This window comes from Balaenoptera ricei, chromosome 20 (genome assembly GCF_028023285.1).
Source record: "Balaenoptera ricei isolate mBalRic1 chromosome 20, mBalRic1.hap2, whole genome shotgun sequence".
Classification (NCBI taxonomy): domain Eukaryota; kingdom Metazoa; phylum Chordata; class Mammalia; order Artiodactyla; family Balaenopteridae; genus Balaenoptera; species Balaenoptera ricei.
Window position 1 is genome coordinate 25,651,991 of NC_082658.1, and position 16,694 is coordinate 25,668,684.

General features: G+C 39.2%; 1 protein-coding gene across 1 annotated transcript; it reads right to left on the reverse strand.

Moving 5' to 3' along the window:
• Positions 1 to 9,225: 9,225 nt before the first annotated feature.
• On the reverse strand, positions 9,226 to 10,117 carry LOC132354965 (small ribosomal subunit protein uS5-like). The gene has a single exon (XM_059907118.1). It carries the CDS (start codon positions 10,108 to 10,110, stop codon positions 9,277 to 9,279), a length of 834 nt encoding a protein of 277 aa, XP_059763101.1. The 5' UTR covers positions 10,111 to 10,117; the 3' UTR covers positions 9,226 to 9,276.
• Positions 10,118 to 16,694: the final 6,577 nt, after the last annotated feature.

Sequence of the window (16,694 nt, forward strand, 5' to 3'; positions counted from 1 at the left end):
AACACCTATCCTTCTCAAACTCTTCCAAAAAATTGCAGAGGAAGGAACACTCCCAAACTCATTCTATGAGGCCACCATCACCCTGATACCCAAACCAGACAAAGACACTACAAAAAAAGAAAATTACAGACCAATATCACTGATGAATATAGATGCAAAAATCCTCAACAAAATACTAGCAAACAGAATCCAACAACACATTAAAAGGATTATACACCACGATCAAGTGGGGTTTATCCCAGGGATGCAAGGATTCTTCAATATACGCAAATCAATCAATGTGATACACCATATTAACAAATTGAAGAAGAAAAACCATATGATCATCTCAATAGATGCAGAAAAAGCTTTTGACAAAATTCAACACCCATTTCTGATAAAAACTCTCCAGAAAGTGGGCATAGAGGGAACCTACCTCAACATAATAAAGCCCATATATGACAAACCCACAGCAAACATCATTCTCAATAGTGAAAAACTGAAAGCATTTCCTCTAAGATCAGGAACGAGACAAGGATGTCCACTCTCACCACTATTATTCAACATAGTTCTGGAAGTCCTAGCCACGGCAATCAGAGAAGAAAAAGAAATAAAAGGAATCCAAATTGGAAACGAAGAAGTAAAACTGTCACTGTTTGCGGATGACATGATACTATACATAGAGAATCCTAAAACTGCCACCAGAAAACTGCTAGAGCTAATTAATGAATATGGTAAAGTTGCAGGATACAAAATTAATGCACAGAAATCTCTTGCATTCCTATACACTAATGATGAAAAATCTGAAAGAGAAATTATGGAAACACTCCCATTTACCATTTCAACAAAAAGAATAAAATACCTAGGAATAAACCTACCTAGGGAGACAAAAGACCTGTATGCAGAAAAGTATAAGACACTGATGAAAGAAATTAAAGATGATACCAACAGATGGAGAGATATACCATGTTCTTGGATTGGAAGAATCAACATTGTGAAAATGACTACACTACCCAAAGCAATCTACAGATTCAATGCAATCCCTATCAAATTACCAATGGCATTTTTTACGGAGCTAGAACAAATCATCTTAAAATTTTTATGGAGACACAAAAGACCCCGAATAGCCAAAGCAGTCTTGAGGCAAAAAAATGGAGCTGGAGGAATCAGACTCCCTGACTTCAGACTATACTACAAAGCTACAGTAATCAAGACAATATGGTACTGGCACAAAAACAGAAACATAGATCAATGGAACAAGATAGAAAGCCCAGAGATAAACCCACGCACCTATGGTCAACTAATCTATGACAAAGGAGGCAAGGATATACAATGGAGAAAAGACAGTCTCTTCAATATGTGGTGCTGGGAAAACTGGACAGCTACATGTAAAAGAATGAAATTAGAATAATCCCTAACTCCATACACAACAATAAACTCAAAATGGATTAGGGACCTAAATATAAGACTGGACACTATAAAACTCTTAGAGGAAAACATAGGAAGAACACTCTTTGATATAAATCACAGCAAGATCTTTTTTGATCCACCTCCAGAGTAATGGAAATAAAAACAAAAATAAACAAATGGGACCTAATGAAACTTCCAAGCTTTTGCACAGCAAAGGAAACCATAAACAAGACGAAAAGACAACCCTCAGAATGGGAGAAAATATTTGCAAATGAATCAACGGACAAAGGATTAATCTCCAAAATATATAAACAACTCATTCAGCTCAATATTAAAGAAACAAACACCCCAATCCAAAAATGGGCAGAAGACCTAAATAGACATTTCTCCAAAGAAGACATACAGACGGCCACGAAGCACATGAAGAGATCCTCAACATCACTAATTATTAGAGAAATGCAAATCAAAACTACAGTGAGGCATCACCTCACTCCTGTTAGAATGGGAATCATCAGAAAATCTACAAACAACAAATGCTGGAGAGGGTGTGGAGAAAAGGGAACCCTCTTGCACTGTTGGTGGGAATGTAAATTGATACAGCCACTATGGAGAACAATATGGAGTTTCCTTAGAAAACTAAAAATAGAATTACCATATGACCCAGCAATCCCACTACTGGGCATATACCCAGAGAAAACCATAATTCAAAAAGACACATGCACCCGAATGTTCATTGCAGCACTATTTACAATAGCCAGGTCATGGAAGCAACCTAAATGCCCATCAACAGACGAATGGATAAAGAAGAGGTGGTACATATATACAATGGAATATTACTCAGCCATAAAAAGGAACGAAATTGAGTCATTTGTTGAGATGTGGATGGATCTAGAGACTGTCATACAGAGTGAAGTAAGTCAGAAAGAGAAAAACAAATATCGTATATTAATGCATGTATGTGGAACCTAGAAAAATGGTACAGATGAGCCGGTTTGCAGGGCAGAAGTTGAGACACAGATGTAGAGAATGGACATATGGACACCAAGGGGGGAAAACTGCAGTGGGGTGGGGATGGTGGTGTGCTGAATTGGGCGATTGGGATTGACATGTATACACTGATGTGTATAAAATTGATGCCTAATAAGAACCTGCAGTATAAACAAACAAACAAACAAAACAACTAATACTAAACTTTCATTGGGTTATTTGTATGGAAATATGTTAATATAAATGTTTCAGACATTACATGAAATTTCTAAAAATCTTATATTTATATTTGTATGGAAATATGTATGGAAATATGTTAATATAAATGTTTCAGACATTATATGAAATTTCTAAAAATCTTATATTTGTATTTGTATGGAAATATGTATGGAAATATGTTAATATAAATGTTTCAGACATTACATGAAATTTATAAAAATAAAAAAAAAAAAAAAGAAAAATCCCATTTCCCATTTTAGTCAAACTACAGACCACTCTACAAAAAGAAGATATTAAAAGTTACCACAGGGCTTCCCTGGTGGCACAGTGGTTGAGAATCTGCCTGCCAATGCAGGGGACATGGGTTCGAGCCCTGGTCTGGGAAGATCCCACATGCCGCGGAGCAACTGGGCCCGTGAGCTACAATTACTGAGCCTGCGCGTCTGGAGCCTGTGCTCCGCAACAAGAGAGGCCGTGATAGTGAGAGGCCTGCGCACCGCGATGAAGAGTGGCCCCCACTTGCCGCAACTAGAGAAAGCCCTAGCACAGAAACGAAGACCCAACACAGCCATAAATAATAAATAAATAAATTTTAAAAGTTACCACAAAGAAAAACAATTTGTCTACAATAGAAAGTTTCACTGAGAAGGTAATATATGAAAAAGTCTTGAAAGAAGGGCAATAAGGTATGGGAATATCTGGGGGAAACATATTCCAGGCAGAAAGAACAGCAAGTGCTGTGGCAGAAGAATGATTAACACATTCTGGGAATAGGAATAGACCAGTTTGAATAGAGAGGAGGGAGCAAGAAGGAGTATCACTGGAGGTGTAATCAGAGAGATACTGGTGGTGGGAGAGGAGGGCTTGTAAATGTTACCTTTGTAAGAATTTTGACTTTTACTCTGAATGAAGTGGTGACTCATTAGAGAGTTTTGAGGAGAGGAGTGACATAGTCTGACTTCTGTTTTAAAAGGGTAATTCTGAGAAAATAGTACTGACCAGGATAGGCAGGGACCCCAGTTGGAGGTTATTGTAATAATCTAGATGAGAGATGATGTGGCTTGGACCAAGATGGTAGCAGTGGAAGTGGTAAGAAATGATAGGATTCTGGTTTTATTTTTAAAGTAGAGACAACAATTGCTATTAATGGATGATGAGAATGAGAGAATGAGAGCAATTAAGAATGACTCCAAGGTTTCTACCTTGAATAGCTGGAATAATGGAGTTGGCATTAACTGAGATAAGGTTTGACTATGTTTAGAGCAGGATTTTTTTGGGAAAGTGGGATTAGGATTTCAATTTTACCATATTAAGTTTGAGGTGACTGTTATACATTCAAGTGAGGACAAAAAGTAGGCATTTGAATATATGAGTCTGGGGTCCAGGAGAAGTCTGGGCTTGAAATATATATTTGGAAGTCATCAGTAAGTAGTTAGCATTTATCACACCTAGACACATCAGAGCCAAACTGTCAAAAGACAAAGACAAAGAGAGAAACTTAAAAGCAGCAAGAGAAAAATGACTGATCATGGACAAGGGAATCCTCAGTAAGATTAACAGCTGATTTCTTTTCTTTTTTTTTAAATTTTTATTTATTTATATTTATTTTTGGCCGTGTTGGGTCTTTGTTTCCGTGCGAGGGCTTTCTCTAGTTGTGGCAAGCGGGGGCCACTCTTCATCGCGGTGCACGGGCCTCCCACCATTGCGGCCTCTCCTGTTGCGGAGCACAAGCTCCAGACGCACAGGCTCAGTAGTTGTGGCTCATGGGTCCAGCTGCTCCGTGGCATGTGGGATCCTCCCAGGCCAGGGCCCGAACCCGTGTCCCCCGCACTGGCAGGCAGAATCTCAACCGCTGCGCCACCAGGGAAGCCCCAACAGCTGATTTATTACCATAAAGTATGGAGGCCAGAAGGTAGTGGGATGACATATTCAAAGTGCTGAAAGAGAGATCCAGTGGTTAGGATTCTGTGCTTTCACTGCCAAGGTGTAGATTCATTCCGTGGTCGGGGAACTAAGATCTCACAAGCTGCGTGGCATGGCCAAAACAAACAAACAAACAAACAAACCGTGTTAGCCAGGAATTCTATATATAGCAAAAATATCCTTCAAAAACCATAGAAGAAATTAAGATATTCCCAGGTAAACAAAGACTGAGAAAATTCATTACTAGCAGAATTGCCTACAAGAAATACTAAAGGGAGTCCTTCAGGTTGAAATGATAGGAAACTAGACAGTAATTCAAATCCACATGAAGAAATAAAGAGCATTAGCAAAAGTAAATACACAAGTAAATATAAAAGTATTTTTTAAATTAATTAATTATATTTATTTATTTATGGCTGCGTTGGGTCTTTGTCGCTGTGCACGGGCTTTCTCTAGCTGCAGTGAGTGGGGGCTACTCTTTGTTGTGGTGTGTGGACTTCTCATTGCGGTGGCTTCTCTTTTTGCAGAGCACGGGCTCTAGGCACGTGGGCTTCAGTAGTTGTGGCACCCGCGCTCAGTAGTTGTGGCTTGCGGGCTCTAGAGCACAGACTCAGTAGTTGTGGCACATGGGCTTAGTTGCTCCACGACATGTGGGATCCTCCCGGACCAGGGCTCCAACCCATGTCCCCTGCATTAGCAGGCGGATTCTTAACCACTGCACCACCAGGGAGCTCCCATAAATGTATTTTTGTTTGTAACTCTTTTCCTCTTTTACCTGATTTAAAAGACAGTTACATAAAGCAATAATTTTAAAGTTGTGTTAATGGGGTTTATAATATCTAAAGAGGTAATTTGTATGATAATAATAGTACAAAGGAGAGGGGAGGGAATTAGGCTATACTGGAGTAAAGTTTTTGTATGTTATTGAAATTAAGTCAGTATTAATCTGAACTACATTATTTTAAGCTAAGATGTTAATTGTAATCTCCAGGACAACCATTAAGAAAATAACCTTAAAAAATACTGTAAAAGAGACAACAAGAGAATTCAGATGACATACTGGAAATATCTATATGATGCAAAAGAAGAAATTCACAGATATGTGGAAATTAGAAAATATACTCCTAAAAAACCAGTGGGTCAAAGAAAAAACCAAAATGGAAATTAAAAACTACTTTGAAATGAATGAAAATAAAAACACAATGTACCAAACTTTATAGGATGCAGCTAAAGCTGTGCTTAGAGGTAAATTTATAGCTGTAAACACCTATATTAAAAAATAAGGAAGGTCTCAAATCAATAACCCAATCTTCCACCTTAAGAAACTAGAAAAAGAAGGGAAAACTAAATCCAGAGCAAGCAGAAGAAAGGAAATAATAAAGATAGTATGGAAATAAAGGAAATAGAGAATAGATGATAGAAAAAAATCAACAAAACTAAAGATTGATTCTTTGGAAAGATTAACAAACCTTCAGGTAGGCTAACCAAGAAAAACAGAAGATAAATTGCTAAAATCAAGGGTGAAAGAGGAAATGTCAGTACTGACCTTACAGAAATAAGATGGATTATAAGGGAATACTGTGAACAATTATATGCCAACACATTAGATAACTTAGATGACATGGACAAATTCTTAGACACAAACTATTATAACTGACTCAAGAAGAAACAGAAAATCTGAACAGACTTATAACAAGTAAAGGGATTGAATTAGTAATAAAAAAAAAATTCCCAAAAGGAAAGCCAAGGCCCAGATGGCTTCACTAGTGAATTCTACCAAACATTTATTTTTAAATTTTTATTTATTTATTTATTTATTTATTTATTTATTTATTTATTTATGGCTGCATTGGGTCTTCATTGCTGCATGTGGGCTTTCTCTAGTTGCAGCAAGTGAGGGCTACTCTTCACCGTGGTAGCAGCCTTCTCATTGTGGTGGCTTCTCTTGTTGCGGAGCATGGGATCTAGGCATATGGGCTTCAGTAGTTGTGGCACGCAGGCTCAGTAGTTGTGGTGCACAGGCTTAGTTGCTCCACGGCATGTGGGATCTTCCTGGAGCAGGGATTGAACCTGTGTCCCTTGCATTGGCAGGCGGATTCTTAACAATTGTGCCACCAGGGAAGTCCCTCTACCAAACATTTAATGAAAAACTAACATCAATCCTTAACAAACTCTTACAAAAGATAGAGGAGAAGGGAACACTTCTCAACTCACTCTATGAGACCTGTATTATCCTGATACCAAAACCAGATATTAACATCACAAGAAAAGAAAACTACAGACCAATATCTTTTATGAACATGATTCAAGGGCCCTCAACAAAATACTATCAAACCAAATGCAGCAACATATAAAAAGGATTATATGTCATGACTGAATGGGAATGTAAGGTTGGTTTAACATACAAAACCATTTAATGCAACACAGCATATTAATAGAATAAAGAACTACATGACCATCTCAATAGATGCAGAAAAAGCATTTGACAACATCCTTTCATGATAAAAATATTTAGTAATCTAGGAATAGAAGGGAACTTCCTCAACTTGATAAAGGCTATCTATTAAAAACCCACAACTAGGACTTCCCTGGTGGTGCAGTGGTTAAGAATCCGCCTGCCAATGCAGGGGACACAGGTTTGATCCCTGGTCCGGGAAGACCCCACATGTCATGGAGCAACTAAGCCTGTGCACCACAACTACTGAGCCTGTGCGCCACAACTACAGAGCCCACGCACCTAGAGCCCATGCTCCCCAACAAGAGAAGCCACTTCAGTGAGAAGCCCGCACACTGCAACGAAGAGTAGCCCCCACTTGCCTCAACTAGAGAAAGCCTGTGCACAGCAATGAAGACCCAAAGCAGCCAAATAAATAAATAAATTAATTAATTAATTAAATTAAATAAAATTAAAAAAAAAAAGAAAGATCTTGGCCTATATATTAAAAAAAAAAATAACCCACAGCTAACATCATACTTAATGGTGAAAGACTGGATGCTTTCCCCTAAGATCAGGAACAAGACAAGGATTTCTGCTTTTACTGCTTCTATTCAACATTGTATTGGAAGGTCTAGTCAATGTACAGAAATTAGAAATGATAAAGAAAGAAAAGATATCCATATTAGAAAAGAAGTAAAACTATATTTGCAGATGACATGATCTTGTATATAGAAATTCCTAAGAAATTCCCCCAAATCTATTAGAACTAATAAGTTCAACAGTGTGGCAGAACCCAATATCAATACATGAAAATCAATTGTATTTCCATACACTAGCAGTGAACAACCAGAAATTAAATTAAGAAAACAATTTTAATCACCTGAAACTAACACACATTGTAAATTACCTATATTCCAATAAAAATTTAAAAAAGAAAAAGAAAACAATTTTATTTACAATAGCACCAAAAAGAATAAAATGATCAGGAATAAACTTAGCAAAATAAGTATAAGACTTGTACACTAAAAAGTACAAATATTATTGAAAGAAATTAAAGAAGACATCCCAGGTTCCTGGGCTGGAAGACTTACATTTTTAAAATGACAATACTCCTCAAGTTGATCTACAGATTCAATGCAATCTCTATCAAAATCTCAGCTGGCTTTTTTTTTTGCAGAAATTGAAGAGCTGATGCTAAAATTTATGTGAAAATTCAAGGTTCCCAGAACAGCGTAAACAATCTTGAAAAAGAAGAACAAAATTTGAGGACTCATATCTCCCAATTTCAAAACTTTTACAGTAAAAAAAGAGAAAAGCCCAAGCACAGCAACGCAGCCAAAAAACAAAAAACAAAACTGCAATGAACTACAACTTTACACTCACTATGATGGCTATACTCAAGAAGACAAATAATAACGAGTGTTGGTGAAGATGTGGAGAAAACAGAGCCCTCATGCACTGCCAGTAGAAATATAAAATGGCGCAGCCACTTTGGAAAATAGTTTGGCAATTTCTGAAAACACAGAATTATCATATGACCTAGCAATTCCAGTTTAGGTATACACCCAGAAATGAAAGAGAAATCAAAATGTGTGTCCATAGAAAAACTTGTACACAAATGTTCATAGCAACTTTATAGCCCCAAACTGGAAACAACCCACATTTCCATCAACTGATGAATGGATAAATGAAATGTGGCATATCCATACAGTGGAATATTATTTGGTCATAAAAAGGAATGAAGTACTGATAAATTTTACAACATGGGTGAACCTTGAAAACATTGTGCTGGGACTTCCCTGTTGGAGTGGTTAAGAACCTGCCTTCCAATGCAGGGGACACGGGTTCGATCCCTGGTCGGGGAACTAGGATCCCACATGCCATGGGGCAGCTGAGCCCACGCACCACAACTAGAGAGAACCCCACGCACCGCAACTAGAGAAGGCTGTGTGCTGCAATGAGGATCCCGCGTGCCGCAGCAAAGATCCCACGTGCTGCAACTAAGACCCAACACAGCCAAATAAATAAATATTAAAAAACAAAACAAAACGAAACGTTATGCTTAGTGACAGAAGCCAGGCACAAAAAGCCACATATTATGTGACTCTGTTTATATGGAATTTGTCCAGAGACAGAATCTGTAGTGGTTGCCAGGTGCTGGGGGGAAGAAGGTGTGACTGCTAAAGGGTATGAGGTTTCTTTCAGAGTGATGAAAATGTTCTAAACTTATTGTGGTGCTGATTGCACAACTCCGTGAATAAACTAAAACCTTTTTTTTTTTTTTAAACTAGCTTCATTCACTTTATTTTTCTTATAGAAAACTATGTGGTGGCTACAGCTGGAGCCTGGGTCCTCTGCACGGAAACTCTGGTGTGGGTCTTTACAAGATGGTCAGTGAATTCCTGATACGGAGACTTGGTGAACACTGTCTCTTTCCAGAGATAAGGAGTGAGATAACTGTAGGTCTTGGAAATGGCATCAAAAGTGGCCTTGGCGAAGTTGCCCAGTGTGCCAGTGCAGCCCCTGGCAGAGGTGTAGCAGTCGTCAATTCCAGCCATCATCAGTAGCTTCTTGGGCACAGGGGCTGAGACAATGCCAGTGCCCCTGGGGGCAGGGATGAGGCGCACCAGCACAGAGCCACAGCGGCCAGTCACCTTGCAAGGGACAGTCTGGGGCTTGCCGATCTTGTTCCCCCAGTAGCCTCGTCGCACGGGGACGATGGAGAGCTTGGCCAGAATGATGGCCCCACGGATGGCAGTGGCTACCTCCTTAGAGCACTTCACACCCAAACCAACATGTCCGTTGTAATCCCCGATGGCGACAAACGCCTTGAACCTGGTGCGCTGGCCAGCACGGGTCTGCTTTTGCACAGGCATGATCTTCAAAACCTCGTCCTTGAGACATGCCCCCAAGAAAAAGTCAATGATCTCAGATTCCTTGATGGGCAAAGAAAAGAGATAGATCTCCTCCAGGGACTTGATCTTCATGTCCTTGACCAAGCGGCCCAGCTTGGTGACGGGGAGCCACTCCTTGTCCTCGGCCTTGCCTCCACGAGCTCCGCGGCCTCGGCCCCGGCCCGGACCGCGACCCCGGCGCCGGCGCCGGCCCCGGACGCCGCTGCCGAAGCCTCCGCGGAAGCCACCACGGCCTCCCATGCCAGGGCCCCCCCGCAGCATCGACGTCATCCGCCATTTGGTGTTTTTACGGAGAAAAAGAAGCAAACTAAAACCTTTGAACTGTACACTTCAAATGGGTGAATTGTATAGTAATTGAATTATGAAAAATTTTAAAGAGATTTTAAAATATATATTTTAGGTTGCACAACAATGTGAATGTACTTAATGTTACTGATTTGTACATTTTTAAACGATTAAAATGGTAAACTTTGTTATGTACATTTTACCACAATTTAAAAAATATGTGTAAAAATTAAACAAAAATTGTGTATCAGAACACACACACACTACAATATGGAGGAAAATATATCCAAGTGATATGTAAATACTATTTAAAAAAATTTTTTTAATTGAAATATAGTTGATTTACAATGTTCTGTTAGTTTCAGGTGATGTAAATACGTTTGTTTTCTTTCTTTTTTTTTTTTTGGCTGCGAGGCATGCGGGATCTTAGTTCCCTGACCAGCGATGAACCTGCGCCCCCTGCAGTGGAAGCGCCAAGGCTTAACCACTAGACCGCCAGGGAAGTCCCCAAGGTGATGTAAATACATTTTAATGGCATGTCACAACTCCTAAATAGAGAACCTAATAATCTGAAAAATACATTTGTTAACAATGGTTGCCTCTGGGTTTTTAGCTTATAAGTAACAATGCCTTAATTAATCTTTTTCTTTTTTGAATTTTTAATTGTATATAATGAATATATATTACATTTACTTTGAAAAATCAAATATATAAATTAACAATAAAAACATACCTTTCGGTTAAAGTTGAAAAAAGAATGCGTGTAGATAGAGAAGTCCAATCTTAAGAGGTCAGGGAAATGAGGGGAACTAGCAAAGGAGTCTGAGAAGGAATGGCTCAGGAAGTAGGAGGATAATTAGGCAAAGTGGTGTCTTGAAAGTAAAATGAAGAAAATGTTTCAAGGAGAGAGTGATCAACTGTCTCAACTGCTGCTGATAGGCGAATCAGATGAGAACTAGGCTTTACTTCTGGATGGAGCAACCTGGAGGTCATTGATCAACTTAACAAGGAAAGTTTTGTGGATTGGTGGGAGTGAAAGATGATTAGAGTGGGTTTGAGAACAGAGTTATTTGTCATAATTTTAAATGACTGTTTAACTAAAACTTACTTTGAGGGACTTCCTTGGCGGCCCACTGGTGAAGGCTCTGTGCTTCCACTGCAGGGGGTGCAGGTTTGATCCCTGGTTGGGGAACTAAGATGCTGCATGCCGTGAGGCATGGCCTAAAACAAACAAACAAACAAACAAAAAGAGTTACTTTGAAAATTGGTAATTAAAGGAAAATAAACAAGCATTTGTCTTGCCTTTCCAGTAGGAACTGTATTTTAGGATAATCAAATAGATTCAGTTGATAAAGAAGAACTTTCCTGAATAATCTAGAATTTCAACATCATCATTTTGCAAACCCTATGAAATTACTGATTCTGTCAAAGATTATTAATTGGTTTAAAACCATCAGGAGAAGGAGCAGATAGGGAATTGGATATCATGTAGCGCCAAAGTTGCAACACACAGATTACTTTCTAGTTACACAGGGGAAATACAATTTATGATAAAGGGATTAGGCTGTCCTCACCCTGAACCAGTGCCTAAGACTGCTGTCATAATTGGTGTCATCAGATATTGTGTTTTATGATGAGATACAATGTGAAGTATACATCATTTATCATATATTTACTCAAAGTCACTTACCTTGAAACCATTAAGCCTTTAGATCTAACTTTCAGTTTCTAAGAAATTCAGATGATAGAGGAACAGACTAAACAATACCATGAGGGAGCAACCAGACAAATCCAGATGGAAGGACATCTGAGCTAGTGCCTTCAATAAGTTAGGGTTTTGAGAAAGGGGATTGTGACCAGATCCAATGTATGGCCATAGGTTGAATAAGATATGAACATATCAGTTATAAAGGACATTTTGGGGATAATTGTGAAAATTTGATTATGGTTTAGGTATTAGATGAGATGAAAAATCTCCATTTTGGAAAGGCAGAGATGATTAATTGATAAAAAGAAATTACAAAATGCTATGTACAATGTGATCTCATGTTGATTAAAAGAAACCCATACATTGACCCATGAACTGTTGGTGGGAATGTAAATTGATGCAGCCACTGTGGAAAACAGTATGGAGATTCCTCTAAAAATTAAGCATACAACTACCATATGATCCAGAAATTCCACTTCTTGGTATTTATCCAAAGAATATGAAAACACTAATTCGAAAGGATAGATGCACCCCTATGTTTATCACAGCATTATTTACAATTGCCAAGATGTGGAAACAACCTAGGTGCCCATCAACAGATGAATGAATAAAGAAGATGTGTTTTATATATATATAACGGAATACTACCAGCCACAAAAAAAGATGAAATCTTGCCATTTGTGACAACATGGATGGACCTTGAGGGTATTATGCTAAGTGAAATAAATCAGATGGAGAAAGACAAATGCTGCATAATATCACTCATATGTGGAATATAAAAAGCAAACAAACAAAATAAATGAACAAACCAAACCAAACCAAATGAAAGTGAACACACAGATACAGAGAACAGAGTAGTGGTTACCAGAGGGGAAGGAGCAGGGGGGAGGGTGAAATGGGTAAAGGGGATCAACGGTATGGTGATGGATAGAAATTAAATTTTTGGTAGTGAGCATGCTGTAGTACAAACAGAAATACAAATATAATGTTGTACACAGGAAACATATAATATTATAAACCAATGTTACCTCAATAAAAAGTAAGTTTAAAAAACCCATACATTAAAAAAATACGTAAAAGATCCAGTTATTACTGGAGTACTAAGTTATTAACATTTGTACTCTCAACATGGTGAGAATATAATGTTTTCATTTTATTATTTTTGCTTATCTACATTTTCTAATTTTGTACAATGCTTGTGTATTTCTTCTAAAATGATAGGTTATTTTAAAACATAATAGAAAAAACTGAAAATGAGAAAAAATAAGAGAATGGGAGGAGAGGACTAAATATCATTCTTTTGAGGAATTTTGCTGTAAAGGAAAACAGAAATCAGGCTGTAGCTAGAGGAGGAAGTGGGATCAAGTGAATTTTTTTTAATCTTACTCTTTTTTTTTTTTGCCACACGGCACGTGGGAGCTTAGTTCCCCGACCAGGGATCGAACCCACATCCCTTGCACTGGAAGTGCGGAGTCTTAACCACTGGACCGCCAGACAAGTCCTGTGAGTTTTTTTTAAATAGAAAAAATAGTAACATAATTTTATGCTGATTGGAACAAACCAACAAAGATGGAAAAACTGATGATAAAAGAGAGAAAAGTGAGGACTTCTGAAGCAATGCTCTTAAGTAGCCAAAAGGAGCTGGCCTTGGATTACTGATGTCAGGCACAATATCCTTTAAAGCAAAATGCACTACTACAGAAAAGAGGATCATATGTACATTAATAAAGGGTTCAATTCATGAAGAGAACGTAATAATTCTAAAGTGTATGCATCTAGGGCTTCCCTGGTGGTGCAGTGGTTAAGAGTCCGCCTGCCAATGCAGGGGACACGGGTTCGAGCCCTGGTCCTCCGGGAAGATCCCACATGCCGTGGAGCACCTAAACCCGTGCGCCACAACTACTGAGACTGTGCTCTAGAGCTCGCGAGCCACAACTACTTAGCCCACGCGCCACAACTACTGAAGCCCGCGTGCCTAGAGCCTGTGCTCCTTAACAAGAGAAGCCACCACAGTGAGAAGCCTGCACAACACTTCTCAACAACAAAGAGTAGCTCCCACTTGCCGCAACCAGAGAAAGCCCACACACAGCAACGAAGACCCAACACAGCCAAAAATAAATAAATAAATAAAAAAAAAAAAGTGTATGCATCTAATAACATGCATATAAAGTGAACATTGACATAATTATTAGGGGAAATTCAGAAATTCAGCATCATGTTGGGAGATAGTGCATCTGTCAGTAATTGACAGATCTACAGACCAATAATGAACCAGGATATAGAAGATTTGAATGACACAATTAACTCCCTTCATTAAGTGAACTTATATAGAACTCTGCACTCAGCAATTAAAGAGTACACATTCTTTTCAAGCACACATGGAACACTTATTGACCACTTACTAAATAACAAAACAAGCTTCAATAAATACCAAAGAATCAATGTCACACAGACCACATTCTCTGACCACAATGTAATTAAATGAGAAATCAAAACATTACAAAACATGCATTTAGACATAAAGAAACCTTTCAAATGTGACTGTTGGAGTCCATATCAAGAATTGAAGGGCAGACCTTTCTGTCTCACCTTCTGAGATGGCCCACACTGTGGAGTGTGTTTCTCTCTAAAAAAATCCACTTCTTACCTATCACTTTGTCTCTCACTGAATTCTTTCTGAGATGAGACATCAAGAACCTGAGTTTCAGGCTTCCCTGGTGGCGCAGTGGTTAAGAATCCGCCTGCCAATGCAGGGGACACAGGTTCAAGCCCTGATCCGGGAAGATCCCACATGCTGCAGAGCAACTAAGCCCATGTGCCACAACTACTGAGCCTGTGCTTTACAGCCCACGAGCCACAACTACTGAAGCCCATGCACCTAGAGCCCGTGCTCAGCAACAAGAGAAGCCACCGCAATGAGAAGCCTGCACACCGCAACGAAGAGCAGCCCCCGCTCACCACAACTAGAGAAAGCCCGCACGCAGCAACGAAGACAAAACACAGCCAAAAATAAAAATAAAATAAATTTATTAAAAAAAAAAAAAGAACCTGAGCTTCATAAAAAAAAAAAAAAAAAGAATTGAAGGGCAGTAACTAGAGAAGAGGAAGTGAAGATCCCCATTAGCCAGGCAGATACCTTGAAAAGTCTCCACTACATTCTAAACCCCATCCCCCCACCACCTTTCTCCCAGTACAGCCTAAGATGAGCCCTCTAAGCATGACCCAACCACTTCAAGAATAACCACTACTCACCTTCTTCCCAAAGCTAAAATCGTCTGTGTCCAGCTAGTAGCCAGAGGCACCATAATGAGGCAGCTATTCCCCAAGTGTATTACCTCCCACTGATGTCTATCTAATCTTCTAGTTCAGGTTCGATCTTACCTTGGTGTGGCTCCACATCGTCCTGTTATTTATGGACTAAACAATAGATAGAGCCCCACCTTGTGCACACTTGAGCTTCCTTCCACGCAGCAGAGGTCTCAGATGGTGCAAGGATCAGGACAGATTCATGGACACTTGGTTCATTTATGCAGGTGCAGCGCCAAGACCTTTTTGAGCAGTAGGCTGATTGCATTCCATTTTGTCCATAACTTAGACCTTCAGTTTAAGGATCTCAGTCATTATCTTTGCACAAAATCCTTCCACTTTCCAGCCCAATGCCTCCCCCTCTCTTACGATTAAAAAAAGAAAAAGTCAAATGGTACAATTTATTTTTTAAATCAGTTTTGCATTTCCCAGCATTTTGCTGACCAAGACACGTTCATCTAAATTTACCGAATTTTTTCTAACACAAAGTATTCCTAGACATCCATGCTCACATTAGCATCAACGATAAGGTACATTTCCCTGCATATTACTGACCATACAAAATCCCAATTTTAATTCTGATTAGTAGTACCTACCAGTAACCACTACTCATATGCAATAGTGGGAAAGGAAAAAAAAAAAGGACAATCACATTAGTTATTCTTAAGAAAAGGGTTTAGTGGGAAGCCTCTATGAAAGCACCATACTTGGCCACTGGTCCAGGGGCTGTGCTGTATCTTGCTGGACAAGTCTGTATAGGTAAATGATGCAACAGCAAATCTCATGGGCTACATTGTATAACTCACTTCTCGAGCAGTGGAGTGACTTCCTTGGTCCCTATGATCTACCTGCTTGGAGGACTTCCTTTATATTGAGATAACCAACATCCTTCAGGACTGCTTCAAAGAGGACCAGTGGGTAGGGTCTCCTCTAGGGAGCCATCTACTTCCTACTATTGCTGGTATCCTTTTTATGAGGTTTGGGACCGAGTCTTCCTGTAACATTGGTTTAAGAAAATCTCAGGCCTCTGTTTGCCAGCATTACTTTTTTTTTTTTTTTTTTCTGGTACTACAATTCCCATAAAATTTTGGTGACCTGAGCATTTCCTTTGGGAGTTCTCTGCTAAAAACTCCAAACTAAGAATCTTGTCTTTCTTTGATAATATCCAGGCCGGGTGAAGATTCAGAGCTGGGCCTGCCTAGGGGGTTCTGCCCAGCTATACCAATTCTCCAATTCATGCTTTAGCTTCAGGGTATGGATGGTGAATAATGAGGGTGGAGGTGTCTGACTTGCTCCTCTAATCTGCCTTCGAAGGTCAGTCATCCCTGCAACCTCGCGTTCCACAACCATGAGGAAGGTCTTTTAAGATGGGAGGCAATTTCACATTTGTCCAGCAGAGGGGGCTCAATGAAAGATGGTTTGGAGAGATCTGAGGTTTGGTGGTGGATTTTTTTTTTTCAACAAAGCTGTTTTCTCTTACACCCTACATTCGATCCCAGGAAACTATGCTGGTTCTGCTTTCAAA